This window comes from Epinephelus moara, chromosome 2 (assembly GCF_006386435.1).
Source record: "Epinephelus moara isolate mb chromosome 2, YSFRI_EMoa_1.0, whole genome shotgun sequence".
Classification (NCBI taxonomy): domain Eukaryota; kingdom Metazoa; phylum Chordata; class Actinopteri; order Perciformes; family Serranidae; genus Epinephelus; species Epinephelus moara.
In genome coordinates this window covers 39,013,641-39,031,744 of record NC_065507.1, presented here as the reverse complement: position 1 = coordinate 39,031,744, position 18,104 = coordinate 39,013,641, and the positions used below count along the sequence as shown (strand labels likewise).

General features: G+C 40.5%; 1 protein-coding gene across 3 annotated transcripts in view; it reads right to left on the bottom strand.

The window, feature by feature from the left end:
- Nucleotides 1-3,418: 3,418 nt before the first annotated feature.
- The window catches only part of vezf1b (vascular endothelial zinc finger 1b), a 25,177-nt gene continuing 10,491 nt past the window's right edge, over nt 3,419-18,104 (bottom strand). The window contains exons 3-7 of one of the 3 annotated variants that reach the window (XM_050056093.1): nt 15,580-15,649; nt 14,882-15,050; nt 11,283-11,324; nt 10,541-10,606; nt 3,419-10,353 (exon numbers count right to left, since the gene is read on the bottom strand). In XM_050056093.1, the coding sequence (XP_049912050.1) occupies nt 9,986-10,353; nt 10,541-10,606; nt 11,283-11,324; nt 14,882-15,050; nt 15,580-15,649 (715 nt within the window). In that variant the 3' untranslated portion in view covers nt 3,419-9,985. The remainder of the gene's footprint in view (nt 10,354-10,540; nt 10,607-11,282; nt 11,325-14,881; nt 15,051-15,579; nt 15,650-18,104) is intronic. The other 2 variants (XM_050056102.1, XM_050056107.1) reach the window with 2 other exon arrangements.

The window sequence follows — 18,104 nt, the reverse complement described above, 5'->3', positions numbered from 1 at the left end:
AGCCACAGAGAGATTGAGTGACAAAGGAGCGCCCCTCCTAGCTACCTAAGTCAAACTAGCTAACTGCACCCTAGTCTTCATGTGCGTACTGGCGGCGGGTATTTATGCACCTGCAAACCATCTGTATTGGGGAAGACAACTTGTCCCAGCCAATACTCCAGGGTGCTCCCGAGACAACTGCTACTAACCGCACGGACAACACACAAAAACAACAAACAGCCCTGCAAAACAAAAAAAAACAGAGCAATCCCTCCTTGTGAGAGAACTGCCACTTCAGCCTACATGAGGAACACAACTGCTCCAGCCATAACCTCCCCACAGCCACACACAGCGCAACCTAAAGCCACCATTCTCTCCAGCCATAACCTCCCCACAGCCACACACAGCGCAACCTAAAGCCACCATTCTCTGAACGCAGGTCAACAAAGAGAGCACTGCACCATTTACCCCCTGTTTAACACAACACTCAAACAAGCCACTGTGAGCCTCCCAGTTTTAATGCCACACAAGAGCCAAACATTGACACTCCCAAGTTCAAAATTGGATGAGCCCCCACTTGTTATGCCCAGCTCGTTTAAGAGCACAACAAAAGAGGGAGAACCACACAGCAACCAGTTAGATTAACCAAAGATTTATTTAAAGAATAAGATTTAAGTGCAGATCAGTAATCAGTGGTGTGGTGAGAGGTGTTGGATGTATGAGGTGTATGTGTGTAATCATAAGGAACCAAAAGAGCCAACGTAACACAACCCAAACCAAACCAAACAACGCTGGGGTTGCCTGGAGGCCCCAGCCATCCACGAAGGAGAGAGAGAGCCATCTTAGAATGGCCATGCCTTTATAGACAAGGCCACAGGTGAGGTGAATCCCCAGACGAGATGGGAGGGAGACAGGCAGGGAGAACTTGGGAAGGGAGGAGCACAGAGAGGCCAGCAAAACACAACATGGCCGAGGCCATCACAGGGATAATTCATTAATTATCCCTCTAATTAATTATTAAATTCAATTTCCATGACTATTTACAACATATAACACAAACTTAACTGCTAAGTATTCTTTACTCCAAATGGTAATTCTATTACAGGCAGTCTGTAGACATGATGCAGTGGAGCTCCCAGAGTGGGGGAGTGACATTCCACACTTCAGCTGGCTCGTTGGTTAATTTGTTTGAAAATAAGAATGCCTAATACCTTCAGACTACCACCAGGGGCGTAGCCATCATTTCAGAAGTGAGGGGGACAAATTGTTCAGAGGTCTATTGAATGATTTATCATCCTCTCGCATTCCATTGCACCTCTCCTTAGTGGCTAAAGAACCACATAACCACAAACAGCCACAGTACAGCACCAGGGGACCGACCAACTTTAGTTCCTTAAAATTATATGCTATCAAAATCTAAAGTTTTAGCTGCCAAACTCTGGTTGAGTTGACACAGAATGACCTTCGTGCATCTACAGGGTAAGTAGCCAGATAATTAAGTGCCAAATACCTGCCTGGTTTCTCCCTGTCCCTCTTCTATCTGTTGCAATAATACAGATAATAACTGTGCAAAGCAAAATTTATAAATAGAATCAAGAATAGCAGGGGTGACATAGCTGTGGAAATTAATCGCAAAGTCACTTTTATGCTATAGATATTTTCTCTCGGCCAGTTATATTCTCTCCTCACCTGTGTAGACCCTGCATGATCATCCCTGCTGGCCTCTGGTCCACTGTCTACTCCCTGACACTGCACTTTCTATTGTGGCAATAAAGATCAAAAAATATGTGCAAAGCAATAGTGAGCACAAGTTCTGTGCAGAAATTAAGGAGAAGTGGGTTTATTCCAAGCATGAAACTACCTAGCAAGTGATTTAACATAGGTAACAATAACATTAGTATTCTTGTTAACTAGCTTAACTTGATATATTGGCATCTATTAATTAGTCATCATTTAGCTAACATTAACTTCATGCAACAGCATTACTCAACTTACACGGTTTGTTTGGAAGAAACTGTGCAAGGTTTTTTGCTTCTTGCTGGCTGGTTTGCTGAACATAGTTAACACACAGCAGCACTGCCCAGCAACACGTCTCGTCTTTGCGATTGAGTCAGATCACAACACGACAGCAATGCTGTGTCTCGAATTGTGTACTTCTGTACTTACACTTAATATTTTGAGTGTATGAGTGCGTTCACACTGAAAAGTATGGAAAATGCAGTGCACTATGAGTACCCGGATGGTGCACTCAAAACGGTCAAAAAGTTGAGTGTGGAACTATGGACACTTCTCGCACTCAATGGTCTCCATCTTGGCTACGTAGCGGAAGGGGAGGAACCACTTTTCAAACTGGAAATAGTGGCCGAAGACTGTACATAGTGCACATAGTATACTACATAGAAGTGTACTAACGGAAGTATGTGATTTGAGACACACCTCATGTGTATGCCGCCTGGCGCCGCCTACTCTTGGTGCGTTTAAAGACGGCTCGTAAAAACACATTAACACGTTAAAAAAGAATCGAACAATTGTAAAAAGTGCGGGGGACGGAGCGTCGGTAGCGTAGTGGATAGTGCCGGTGCCCCATGTACAGCTGCAACGGCCACGGGCTCGAATCCGGCTCGCGGCCCTTTGCTGCATGTAAGTCCCCACTCTCTCTCTCTGTCTCCCCATTTCACACTCTGTCCTGTCATTAAAGGCAAAAAGCCCACAAAAATAAAAATTTTAAAAAAGTGCGGGGGACAGAGGGCACAGACACAGGAAGTGCGGGGGACATGTCCCTTGCGTACCCCGCGTCCGCCACGCCCATGACTGCCACACTCTACTTTCAGAGCAGTTGAAACCAAACAAAAGTGTGCACTGGTGCTCTAAATTACAATCTTAAAAATGTGGTAAAATTTAAAAGTAGTAATGGGGTACCATGTGTGGAAACTTTACCTACATGTTAAATTACACTGTCAATTTTTTTTTCAACCCCATTTTCCCAGCATTCTTCAAGCATATCAGATTCAAACTCTACATAATTCTAGCTTACTCATAGAAGAGACAGAATGCAGGGAGGAAATAAAAAAACATCCATAAACAAAATATTGTCAATCACCCACGCATATTAGAGCTACATTATGTCAACAGCTACAAAAAAAAGTGATACACAGAGAAGTACTGTAAGAATTAAATCAAACAAAACTAAAACAACTAAATTCCATGACTTTTCCCAAAACGTTCAAGGGTTCTGGGACTTTTCCAGGCCTGGAAAACAAGATTGTGGCTTCTCCCAGTTTTTCCGTGACTGTGGGAACCCTGCATATATTGAATGAAATACACTTGTAATCCATCGGTAAGCTGGATTCTTTTGAATTATACTGTAGCACGTTTGCTCATTCAGATGTCAGTTAACTACTGGATATCAAACAAAGACACACTTCACACAGCCCCATCACATTTTCCATGTTTAATAGTTAAAGAATGAAAAAACACCGAAATGTTTTTGTCGTCAAATACAGACCATGATTTGGCACAAAATCCCCCACAAATCCACTCCAATTAGCGAAGTCACAGAGGCACTTTCATCGTGAGCAGGCCAACTGTGAGCCAGTGAGCCGGTGAAGACACAGAGGAGTTTGGAGATCACAAACATCCCTACAGACCGGGCGGGGACTTCGGCAACCATCTCAGCCTCCCACAAACCTTGACTAAAGCTAGGAACAGCAACTAAAACCAGAAAGGAGTACACCTCTCCTGATCTAGTGGAGTGTCTCAAGTGCAGGGGGCAGGGGGGGTCAGTCCAGAGATTCAGCTGAGATGAACAAGTATTGACTTTCCTCTGAGTATGGACAGTCCACAATCATGTTTTATTGTTTTCTTTTATTTAGACAAACCCAAATAAAAGGCACATAAAACATTGCGCATATGTTTACATAATTATTCTCAATGGACATACATTTAAAAAAAATGTAGGAATGTTTTTACCTTTCTGCTAATCAGAAAGCCTAGCCTTCGTATATACAAAAATTACCATTGTTAATGTTCTAATACAAAAAGATTTATAAAAGGTTATTTTTTTTCTTGCATGTGTCGGTCATAACTAACATGTCCTCTTAACTAAATTGTTTGTACAAAGATATACATTCATTTGCCTTCACATCTGCCAAATTCATCATACAAACTTCACAGAAAATAAAAAATAAAAAATGATCTTCCAGATCAATATTTGGCCAAATAATGTTTTTCACATTAGGTTGGAGTCAAATTAAAAAACCAAACTACCACCTGGTTTAATGTCATTGATACATTTACACAACCTTGACCCAAATAAAGATTTCAATTCATGTTTCAAGGTTGTTCCTGAAGTAGAATGATAACTTCACAATCATTAGGTTTCAAAAATAAAAAAAAGGCTAATCACAACATAGTTTGGTTGCCAGACCTGTGGGGCGCTCGGCCGTCTGAACTGATGAAGGCTTCCCTCACAAAACTATTCCATCACACAGCACATCTAGAGAAGGAAGCATCAACGTGTGGAAAAGTCTTGCAAAGTATTTCAGGCACACTTGTTTACGGCCACTGGAGAAGGACAAATGACACCACACACTTCCTTTCATCCTAGTTTTTTTTTTTTTAGTGTTTTGTTTTCATAAAAAGTCACTAGCCTTCTAATAACGGTTGTTGAACTCAAACCTACACTGGACAAGCTCAGTCATCCACATGCAACATTGAAAGAAATAAACAAAAATAAAGATGGGAAATAAATCAAATTCCATAATGCCATTCCACATCAGAGCATTTCCCTTGGTGGACAGTGTTGGCATGCACACAACAAAATTAAGGGGCCAAAATCCTGGACTGCCAAAATGCAGATGTGGCCAGGTGAACTGTAAAAACAAACACCAGTCTCTGTCTCATTCCACCAAATTGAAATGCCCCTCTAAGTACCACTTGTCTGTAGTGTGCACATCCTACAGTTTGCTGCAAGTGCTTCAGAGTTCCTGCACTGATTAAATGGCCCATAACTACAAACAGGCTTCACATCCACAAAGTAATTCTCTTGTGTTCCTCTGGACACACTGCCAGGAACTGTGGACTATTATGCGAGCCTGGTGCAGAAACAGTTGAGGCTGAGATTACAAGAGAGACTTCACAGGATTTTTCAATTGTTCAGTCACTGTCTGTGGCTCAAGCCGTGACAAGTGCATCTGTTGTGGACCCAGTGTGTTCTGTAAACCTGTCCTGAAAGTGCAAAGTCTCAACTTCACTCACATAACAGAGAGACTCTAGGTGGAGCTGTTGAAATACACTTTTCACGGCAATTCTTCACAGTGACCTCCATTAACGGAAGTTACGGTTACATGCAGTTTCCAACACTGGGCCTCAATCACCAGTTTCTTCCTTTGTTTTTTCTCAAAGTTGTTATCGAGAAAGGTCCTAAGAGAATCTTTGTCACATTCATGGCGTGTTCTTAAACTGCAGAATTATTTGCACTTGTGTTCTTGTAATGATGAATCTCATTGTTCTCATAAGATGAAAGAGCGTGCCAGCTGAACCTAAATAGCACAGGTAAACACCCTGCTAGTCCCAAATAAAAGTTGAGAGAATTAAGACTAGAATGCCCAAATGAATGTCTAAAGAGGGTGGAGCACCGGACTCTGAGGAGGAGGGGGTACTTCTGCAGGAAGTGAATGCCAAACAAGCTGTCATATTTAGTTGGGGTGCATGATAATATCTGCATGTCATTGGTACTGGCTGACTGTGACTTTAAAATGAACTATCAGAATTGGCCAACATGCTTTTTCTTATTTTGCACAATAAATGAATATTAAATACATTGAAAAGCATTCTATTACCTGTCTCCGTCTGCTGATGGGCCATCACGATAAAGTGTGCATGTATAATAGGACGTTAATTCCACAGCAGCTACAACCCATACAGCCTGCGGTGTGAAGTTGAGCGCATGGATTTGATGGAGTTTCCAGGTTAGTATGCTAAGATGCTGCCAAAATGTTTTAAGGTATGGCTATACTACTGCCTGATGCATTAAATGAAGTGAAGCGGAGAAAAAGGTATCAAATGAAGTACTCTACTGGTGTCAGTATTAAGTGAAGGGTTGTTGACGCCACAGGGAAAGCATATAAGAAAGTGGAGTTATTGAATGATACTCTGATTCTCTGCCATCTTGCCCTTTCAGGTGCACCTATGCTTTGAGCAGGAAATAAAGCCTCCATTGTGATCAAAGCCTCAACTTTCCAGTCAAGTTGAACTGCCAGGATAAAAAAAAATAAAATAAAAAAAATAAAACACCAAAATAAACAATACTCTGAGCTCTGCAAGTGAGATCTACAGAGAAAATTCAGCTTAAAAAGTTTAAGGCTGGTTTTGTTTCTTTATAAGAACAATGAGTTGATCCTGCTGACAAAATTGATGTGTGTAGCTACAACACTGTGTCACAGAACTCACCAATTTTCCAAAACCTACAAAATTACAAACAAGAACCATGCTGCTGGGCGACATGTTCCTTCAATGAGTGTAACATGAGCAGTGTTTATTCTTTAAGAATTGTGTGGCTTTTAGTCTCTGAAGAGTAGCACCATGTGGGGCAGATGACGTGCATTGGCAAGCAGCTCGTTTGACGATCAGAGGGGAATACACTATACTCCGCGTTCAATGAAGAATCATGGAAACCGATGCAGCAGTATGGCTCCTTAATATTATGCAATGGTTTTTGGACAACAAGCAAGTTCTATGGCAGCAGCCATAGTTACACAGGTGATACTTGCTAGTAGGATAAACTGGTGGAATTATGGCCTTTTCATGCATTTGTTTATAATAAAAAGAAAGTGACACCAGCCGTATCCTTTTGTCTCTGCTCATTTCTCTCTCCTCTGCGGGATGGACGGCCACATCAGTGGTGATAGAGTTCTTGCATTGCTAGCCTATGGTAAGTAGAGAGATGTTCCCTCTCCCAAAAGGTAAAAGGCAATAAAATAGTGTTTCATATTTACAAAGAAATGGTCAGTGTGTAAATTGTTGAACATGGTTTTAAAAGACTTTTCTCAGTAACCTTCCTGAGTTTGACTGACAGTGATGGGATCCTATACCTGCTTAAGTAAACAATCTAACCAACTTAAGATACCACAAGTTAACTTTGGAGCTGCTTTTGTAGTACAGAGTCCAATGAGCCACTCGGTAGCTCTTTTGACCTCTACAGTTAAAGAGTCCTAAGTAATCAAAATTTAAAATTATTTGACCTTTGATAATACTGCCATTTTAAGGGCAAATCGTAGGGGACATGCTTTCAGTACGAGATATCTCCTCTTTGTTGTACCTTCAACTGTCATGTCCTGATATAAATACATACAAAATTTCCCAAACAGAGGTCACAGATAAACTTGTTTGAATATCCAGCAGTGACGACTGATGGGTTTCCAGCAATTTTAAAACACAGACATGGGGGGAGTTGATGGTTGATGGGTCTAAGCAGCCTCTGAACCATCAGTGAAATCCACAACATCCCTCATCCTCCCCCAAAATGGAAGCTTTGTTTTTTTTTGTAATTAATCTTTACATAAACATAAACTATCAAATACTGATAAGTCCACTAAAATAACAACAGAAAAAAACATGAAACAAAATTTGCCTTAAAAGGAAGCATTTAAGAACAACTCCGGCAATACACTTCCATTTAAGGAGCTGTTAAATGAAGCCTAAGGTATAGTAAGGTCACCCATGTTTGAAGTCAGATGCCCAGTTGAAGAAATCACTTAAGTGGTCACTTTTACAAGACCGACACTGTCCTTCAGCGGCTTAATAGAAATGAAAGAAATCTGGAAAAGGACTTTACAAGGATTGACCTTTTCACAGCACATAATGTGTTTAATGCCGACATAGCTGCAACGAGCTGGCTCACCCTCAACTATCTGTCATCGTAAAACAAACTACCCAAGTTAAAAAAGGGCTAGACAAGGGATAAATAAAAACAACATATGTGTGACAATGTAGCAGCTGATACTGTTGTAACTGCCCAATAATTTTAAACCAAAGTGGAACAAAATACTCTTTTGGTTTGAAAGTATAATAAAACATGTTCATGCGATGAACTGCCAGTAATGCAAAACTTGACATTAGTTTACGCATTGCATTTTAAAACTAAAAATATGTAATGGATATTGTTAGCTTCTAATGAAAAATTAATTAGACAGGTCAGACAGGCCCACCGAAAGTGTCAATTTCATTACTCTGGATTTCAAAAACAAGAATTTGGTGTCTAAATGCCGTTTAAAGGTTTTCCCCTTTTCTTTTAAAATATAGAATTTAGGGGGGAAAACACTATACTTAGAAAATCTTTGGCATAAAATAGTCATTATTTACACAGAATATCTGCACGAAATATCACCTGTCAACAATCCACCCCCACCCACATCACGGGGTTATGTAATGATAGCACGGGACAGAAGTTATCTGAAGTGTTTGGTGGCTTGTGACATCACTGGGGTAACTAGGGCAGCAGAGGTAACAGCTATTGATTATCTGAGCGGAGGTCCATATTTAGATCTCGCAATGACAGCTCTACAACTGATGAAGACTGACATGCTGTTGATAGCTACGAGGAAACTTAGAGCCTGTGTATAGCTGGTAACATGCATCTTGAGTGATTTGATCACAAGTGGACACTAAATACAGGTGTAAACGACCTTCAAAATGCATTGTGATCCTATCACTCAAACCACTTGCCAAGGTGGTCTGGGATGCATTTGACCACATATCTTTTGTAGTGTAAATGCTTCATCATCATCAATGCTGGCCATGGTAGTTCGTGACGAGGGGCTAATGCTCATTCACTTGCCCATTTTATGATGAGTTAGACAAAGTGTTACGTGACTATCTATTGTTTTGCCCTATGGAAGGAGAAAAGTTGATTTCTGTTGACATCATAGTGGTGCGCTGGGCCCTTTGACCTTCTAAAGCAAAGTGAAATGGGCAGTAATGAAATCTGAAAAAAAGCGAGACAGCTGGAGATGCATGAGAGACACAGGTGTGAATAATGTCTTGGCTGTCCAGTTATGTTGGCATCACCGAAATGCATGTTACCACCAGGTCTAAACAGGTTCTGAGTAAATGACATTTAGTTTTTGTCAAACCAGTTTGGTTTATATCTGAGACTGACATGGCCCTCAGAAACCAAAGACTCACTAAAAGCTGTGACCAACACTACAGATGAACTAGACAGCAGTGTGTAACACCATAGACTAGGTTTGAGTGATTCGATGGTATACACTTGGAGATGATAATAATTTGATATCTGTCAGAAATTTTGCCTTGCTGTTAAGGTTTCTCTCCATTTTAAAGTATTAAGCCAGTGTGAGCAATGCTGCTAATCCATGAGCAGGACTGCTTCATGGTAATATCTGATTTACAGAGCTGTTACATCAATGTGATGAAGTACCTTGTTTTGTCGGGTAATTATTTCACTGGTTTAGCCAAACACAGAAACTCCCATCTGGTATCAGTAAAACTTCTCTCTATTAAATTTCTAGAAATGTCCTATATTACAACATTTAACATACCAATACTAAAAAAAAAACATACTAAGATAGATGAGTGTGTGGATGTACCCATCCCTAAAACAGAGCGTTAAACTGACGGATTTTCCTTTGCAGGGCAGCAAACTTTATCTCGCATACTCTGGAGACTAATGCTCTCCAGTAAGTGACTGTTGGCAAAACAATTCTTTGTCATAATTAAGGGCATTTAAAATGTTTATGTTCTATAAATACAAATAAAATCCAAAAATTATGCAGTAATAATCACTCCTGTAAGTAACAATCATTGGTTACTATCTATATAGCTGAATTACATTAGTTATCACCTTTTGAAGTTTAATTCATCCATCAAAAGGGCCATTTTACTAAGATTTAACAGGCTCACCCATTATTAGGCAGTTAAAACATTATCGGCTCTTACACAGGCTAAAAAAAAAAAAAAAAAAAGAAAAGGATAAAAACAAAGAAAAGCTCTACCAAGGAGGGGAGGAAGGCAGAACTTGGGATAGAAAAGGCATGCTCTCCATGGGCCTCATGGCAATGTTGAGTGGCCCGGTGATATTCATGGGCATAGGAGTGGTGATAGCCACTGGGTGGGCGATATTCATGTGTGCTGTTGTAGGGATGTTGACAGAGGCCAGGTTTACAGGGCCGGTGATGGTGACCGGGTGCTGCAGGTTGACTGGTGACGTGATGTTGACCGTGCTGGTGGCGATGTTCATCTGAGCAGCGATGGTGACGGGGTTGCTGGCGATGCCACCGCGGTTCACAGCCGAGGTAATGGCTGCCGTGTTGGTGACTGGTGTTGTGGTGGCCGAGTTGTTGTGCACATTGTTGGCATCTGTTTTGAAAAAGACAGATACGAGTATGTTTAGGGCTGGTCAACCTTATAGAAATATGCCACCCCTCCAAAACAGGTAAAGTCAACAGCCCTCTCAGCTCCTTGGCTGTTTAGCTGGATCACTGAAAATGTCAATACATCATTAATGCATTATGTCAACTGTGGTAATATTGTTGAAGAAACCTACCTTTGTGAGAGTTGTCAATTAGGACTTGGAAGGAGTTATTTAAAATCTCTCCTACAGTCAACTCACCTGAGGGGTAAATTCAAAAAGCAGGATCAATAGACTAACCAGCTAACTGTCCATTTATTTTAATTCAAAACTTTCAGTTGAAACAGGAACACATTATGAAGGACATCTTTATCTCTGTGTATTCCTCAGGCTGAACGCACACTACACTTAAGGACTGTGGTGGAGTTCTGGGGCCAGCACATCACAGAGTCATTTTAAACCTGTCTCACCCATGCTGTGAGATGGCTGGCTCGCTGCTGGCTCATTTTTGACCCAATCTCACCTGGGTTGTCTTAATTTTTGTCAAACTTATTTGTTATTGTAATTGGTAGATTTGAAGATCTGAGTGAATGAACAAGCCAATTTATTAATCTGGTCAAAGTCAGGACAGAAATGACAGCCAAATAATTCAAGATGACCTCTGATGAAAGGCCAAGTAGTGTGCATCTAGCTTAAGTGTTATGGTCCAGTTTGTGGTTATCTTAAATTATCTATTGATCCTGCTTCATGATATTTAGCCTTATATTAGCAAAACTGTATATCTTCAAAACAGAAGAACCTTAATTACACCAGTTCTCAGAGAAAGAAATGCTTCTGTACTTGAGTGACATGGTACTTGAAGAAAAACTGGCCACTTATGATTTGCAGAGGTTATAATTCAGTGTCTAGGGGTTTCTGCTACTAGCTACTGGATTACCTTTTCGTGGCCCTGAGTGGTTCCACTGCCAGTCACTTATGCCTATTCAGAAATACAGACACATATGGGGTTACAAGAGCACAGGGAAGCAGTGCCATCATCTGGGAGTCAGCGTCAACAGTTGGCATGGTTAATTTGTGTGTACGTGGCGTGGGAATGGGGTGTAAAATATTCAACATTTTTAAGATGGGCTTTATAGTTTCTAGTGGTGTCAGGAAAACAAAACATATGCTTCTTTTCTTTACCAAAGTCAGAATAACAAAGGCATTTTGAACAAATAAATGATTCAATTTAGTAAAGAAAGTTAAACTTAACTTTATAATGCAGCAGTCATGAAGAAATTCTAACTGACATACTTTTTGTTTCTCAAGGATGCTGTTCATCATTTGAAGTGGGGAGGTTGTTTTAGTCACCTCAGTCACTACTTTTGCATTATTCATGACATCTAATTCATGTCCTTTTAAGGGAAACAGTAAATAACAAAGATAAACAGTGATTTAGTATTGCACTACAAACGTTGGGGAATACAGAAAAGACAGATTTAGAAGAAAAAGAGAGAGGGAGAAAGAAAAGAATGGTCATGATGGTCAAAGTTGCTGTATTATGCAATTCCTATAATGTAACTTAATAGTGTCTTGTTTTTTTGGCCTCTCTGGTTAACACCCACACCTTTCAAAATCCATACCCCTAGTTTGTGATGCCGGTTTTCTATCATAAACCCTTTTTACACTGCCTCTTCAAGGTGGCAATTTCCCACCATTATTCCACCTCGCCATTCTGTATAAAGAGTACTATTGTGGAATGGGGGACAGAGTTGTCTCGCCTTTAATCTGCCATGGGAGGTAGTAACAGCACCGAAACAATGTCTGTGTTAACGGGACAGCTGGCAGGACGGGATCATGAGCGGCACAAGTGTGATGTTTTGACGACTTATGTGTGTGATCCACTGTCGGGAGATTTAAACAGTAGCTGAAAGCAGTTAGCAGCTAACACAAAGAAGAACAGCAGCTGAAAATGTCCACATATTGGGAAAGCAATGAAGTCCTTACCCTCAGAGCAGAGGGCGAGCTCAGCCACCATAAAACAGGGACAGTAAAAGAGTTTAACGGACATGTTAATACCATTGAAATTGTTTATAAAGCATTGCCGACGCCTATGTTATATGTCACATTAGAGGCCGACACTATTGTGTTAGATGTCATAGCTGTCACACCTCTTTTGATTCTGCAATGCTGGCATGCTGTCTAAAATTACACACTGAAGCACCATGATGCTGCCACTGTTTGGTTCTGCGAAAAAATACAAAGGATGCATAAAGAAGGGACTTTGTAGTGGCTCTATGGACCCATCTCTGTGTAAAAAGGGCGATAAATTTGTAGTCTCTAAGCCCTAAGTGACTTGACCAAGTTCCTCCAGAACAACAGAAGACACTGTACAACTGTTCTCACAGACTCTACCTGAGTAAATAAGCCCTTGTGTATAATGACAGTAAATTAGAGAATTATGCTTTACAAATGTTAGATTTTACTCTCAAATTACTTTGTGTTGTTTCTTTTTTTCCCCCAGTCCTTTTACAATACAGAGAGGTCTAGGAAATGTAGCAGAAATGAGGTATTCTGTTGTGGACGGTAAGACATATTAACCAATATCTTTTAAACTAACACAGAGTCAATTACCTCTCGGTAGGGCTGCTCGATTATGGAAAAAAAATCATAATCACGATTATTTTTGGTCAAAATTGAAATCACAATTATCCGGCGCACGTGATGACATATTGTTCACGCAACGGCATGTCATTTCTGTCTCTACATGGTCGCACGTTTACAATTCTCCTCTGCTCTCTGTATCGCGCACGGGGGAGTTTGGCCCCAATGCACGCACGCACGCGTAGTCGTAGTTAGTAGTTCACCTACTTGACTAACTCGTGGAGTGAATAGAGGAGAGGAGAGGAGAGGAGAGGAAGGGAGGGGAGGGGGCAGTATTGCACATGCGCGGCTTCCGTAGAAGACAAAATAACATCTCAAGGCATCCATGACGAAAAATCATTTACCCTCGATTTCATTCATTTTGAAATCGTTTGACCTCAAAATCGTAATCGCGATCACCAGACGATTAATTGCACAGCCTTACCTCTCGGTTATGAGAAAGTTGCCAATGCAGCCAACAGCAATGAGAATATGAACACCCCAGCACAGAGTTCTACACAGCTTTAAATTTCTATTAGCTCATTATTTTAGACCAACAAAACCAGAGGAATACAGTTTCAAAAGAAAGCATGAACAGTCAATTCCACCAGAGGAGCACACACAGGAAGAAATTTAACAAATATCTAAGGAAGAAATTCAAATATTTAGTGAGACAAAACAGTTACATACTGGCCAAGTACAAGGCTGAAGGTTTGTAACTGTAGGGTTTTTCTATGTATCTTGTGGGATCTAGTGGGCAAGACTATTTCTGTCAGATGAGCTACAAGCTTATTGGGATTTCTCCATCAACAGGAGCGATGGACTAAGCTATGGTACACGCGCTGATACGACTGGCATACAGGAACACAGGAACTATTCTCCATTTGACTAGTGACATATTAAGTAAGTGACAAGTCAGCCAGTCACTTACTTAATATATGCTACACTTTTGACTCGTAGTCAGTCTTTATACTTCCAAAGGATTATACACATTAGCAACACATTGAAACTGACAGGTTTACATGACCACCATCCTACAATGAACAAAAAATATGTTATGAGGACAAAGTGACAGTACATCACCAGTTTAGATTAATTTAAAAGCTCACTAGCTGGGAGATTGCACTATGCATCTGTTCAACGAGACTTAAATAAGGCAGTTCATACAGACCTCTACCCCGAAAAATTGGAGTTGGAAAATTTTGTGTTGACGGCTCAGATTTGTGTTTTTTTATACCTACTACCATCTTTGATAGTGTTTCTTCAACTGCGAGATTTCTTTCCTCATTAAGTCTGCCACTAACTTTTTAATAAAACATGTAAGTGATTATTGCCAGAACTGCTAATGTTATTGAACAAAAGTGCAAAATAAGCATTAGATTGAACAACCATCAGAAATCTAATGAAGTCATAACTTGTGTGCAATTGGAAAAGTTATCATGCGCTCAACAGTTTTTGAGATGCCGTCCGACTAAATATTGCTTTAAAAAATAATAATAAAATGACAAAGGGGAGCAATGGGCAAGTAATATAACCTAACCTAACCTAATATAATCAGTGTATGCCCGAACACTGCGTAACAATGTTAACTAGGACTACTGCAGCAGGCCTAATCAGAACCACATTACAACTTGAAAGCTGATAATGGCAGATCAATTATGGCACTGATTGGACAAACAACAGACTTCTAGAGAAGCCGTTGAGGCAGTGATAGTCTGTTGCTTAGTTCCACTGTAAATTAAATCACTGGTTAATCAAATTATGTATCCAATATGTTATTAGCCTATGCAAAGTTTGCAGATGTGTTGCTGGGGAGTTGTCACAGTCTCAACTTGCCTACCGATTAAGTTTTAAACTGAAAAGTGGGCAAAGTAGTGAGGAGCTTGAAGAAAAGTACAAGGAGACGTAGCCTACCTTTATTGTTACACGGGTTGCTGAAGCTGGCCTGGCCATGCGTCTTGAGGTGACTTGTGATGTAGGCAGCACTTAGCATTTTGCCACAGATATTGCAGGTCACTTTGCCTTCATGCCTAATCATGTGGGAGCGCAGACGGTCTTTGGTAGCGAAGGCGGAGGTACATGCCTGGAACAGAAAACCAGTGAATACAGTTTCTTTTCTCTCTTTTTTTCCTTCAACACATAAGAAACCCAACCATGTTACTTACATCCACAAAACCACTGAATTTTGTTGCACATGTACAAAACAAAAGGCATTTGTATTCATAAGACAAACAAAAGCTCATTGCTTGCACAAAATGTAAAGATATGTATATATGATAAGTAATTTGTTCTGCCACAAATTCTGGACTGACTTTGTCCCGATAGGACATTCACATTGTGGATTGAAAGCATGGAGAACTCATTTGCACTTAGCGGAGATCTGTAATGTGAAACTGGCAAGATGTGTAATGTAAACTACATTGCAAATGAAAGACCTGTTGCAATGGTGACTCAGCTGTCCAAGTAGTAGCTTCTAGATGGCAGCTGTTGTCTAATCTGATCTGGCCTTTTGAGCATGAATTATGTTGATCATTATTTCAATGAATACACAAGTCTACACTCAGAGCGAATATGACAGCAATATGCAGAGGAGACTGAGTCATGACTCTTACCGTTACTTGGCACTTAAACGGCCTCTCTGAGGAATGGACATGCTTGACATGACAGCTTAGGTGATCAGGTCTGCGGGGTGAGATGAAGACAAGGGAAAAAAAAATGAAAATCCCTCAGCTTTGGCTTCACTAGTAGATAAGGGCTGTATATGGCAGAAGAAAGTATCATGATAGACATTTCAGTCATGTTGTCGACAACATCAGATTTGGTGGACAGATATGACAAATTCAGCGCTCTATGCCAACTTTTCCAGTGATTCAATTATGCAACGCCTGCTATGAATTTTGCACTATATTCAGTCTCTTTCTCTTGCTTTCTCTACGCTTCAACACACTGGAATTTCTCAATTGGGGGATCAATAAAGGTGTATTTTATCTTATCTTACTGTTGTAGTGTATAAAAAAGAAAGTAACGACATGCTAGCATTCATCTGACCTGTATGCAATTACCCATATGGCCCTAAATGCAGCATTAAAGATGTCCGCTCTCATTAGCAAAGTGAATGCTGACGCATCTCTCTAGTGATTCTTTGGATTTAAATAAAACGAACAAGCGAAGTCAGAGAACATGAACAAAGTGATTTGTAATTTGTGCCATAAACAAGTCAGAAACACCCAAAAATCTCCACTACAACTTGCCATCCAACAGAATACGCAAGTCTACCACCACTTCCATCTACAAAGAGCTGCCGGACCAACACTCCTGCCCAGTGAGTAATCAGTGCTCAATCACTGCGGCTTTTGTGAAGGTAACAAAATGTAAACTTGACAGTCAGCAGTGGTGAGGCTTGTTTGAAGGCAGTTAAATGTACAATAACAATTAATTGATCTGATTTATTGATCTCAGCCTTTGTGTAAAATAAGCTTACGGCCTCTACATTGTGGTCATTTTGTGGCCACTTAGGAATATTGCAACATGCGTGTCTCCAGTCCACATACATTTATATCGATTTGTATCTCTCTTCAGCGTGTTTTGCAAAATAATATCTATGGGTGACAATCACCAGAGGCCCCAAAATATGATATTATCATGACACTTTAGGCATGATACAATATCATTGCAATATGCTGAGCATGGCAATAAAATAAACTGTGATATATTGCGATTTATTACCTTTTTTTCAACTGCAAATTATGTCACCAAAGGAAAACATGGTCAATATCTGTATTATCTAATAAGATGAAGTCATCTCACTTCAGTCATTTTCATTGAAGCAAAATGTATCTAGTAGACTGAAAAAGCAAGTGATTTTATTATTCTAGTAGGCTACGAAAAGTTTTAATTTGTATTTGCAATGTAAACAATTTACATAATCTAATTGAAAAAAAACAACATAAAAAAATATATATATTTGGTATCCGTGTCACAATGATATTGCCACACAAAAATATTGAGATACTGTGCTGCATCGATCCCCCCATCCCTAATAATTTCGTTCATTGTTGTTTTTCTTAAAGCAGTATCATCAGGAGGGAATTTCAATATCGTCCAACCCCACTGAGAGGGTGAGTATCAGCTAAATTTAAGCTATTCAAAATCAGATCTTTTCTTTACAATTCTCTACGGTGTTTTGTCCACCAGGTGTTTTGCTGGTAGTGATAACAAAATCACGATTTTTTGCCGCAGTGCTACTTCTGACAGTCTATGAGCCACATCAGCTGATACACTACACTCCAGAGCCCGAAGTTTGGCACAACCAGGACTCTACCAAGAGCTGGTCGCCCAGCTTATTGTGATATTGTATCGATACACAGACACCAAGTATCGATCTTTTAGTAAATACAGTATTAATTTTTGGAAATACCCATTTTATTACAACTTCAGGGCTCGACAGTGCGAGCGTTTCACTCGCATTTGCGACTAAAAATAGGTGTGTGCGAACTGTAAAAAATATTTAGGGGCACATGTGCGCATGAAAAAATCAGCCGAAGCAGCCTATATTTTTGTCAATAAAAAAATATGATAATCTAACCGCAAATGTTGGAGGAACTCCAGCCGCCTTCCCCCTTCCCCGTATGACACGGTTATGGGCGGTTTTCCAAGCCACTGTCGGCATAATGAATATAAGTCCCACTGTCGGCAGGGTGGAAATAAGTCAAAGTGTGGCGTAGGCAGGGACAGTTTTTGCTATGGGCAATGTAGGCAACCGCCCAGAGCGCAATCTATGTGAGGGCGCACCAAAAAAAAATAAATAAATAAAAAAACCTCGCCAGTTTTACGGCGGAGGCTCATAGTGTTCTGCGGCGCAAGATAACGGCTTACCGGCGACGGAGAAGTCCGACTCCAGATCCAGTAATTTCCTCTTTCGTTGGCGTCATGACTGCCCAGTAGTACCTGGACAACCGAGCCGTGGCGGCACACAGGTATGTGGCGTGTCAGAGGAGAAACGAGCCGTTCACATTTCTCTCTTGTGGCAGGTAACGGCCCACAAACCTCACTGCACTTTAGGGACTGTTCTTTACTTATGAAGGGACTGTTCTTTACTTGTCAGAGGAGGAGGGTGGCTGGTTGATTTTTATTTTAT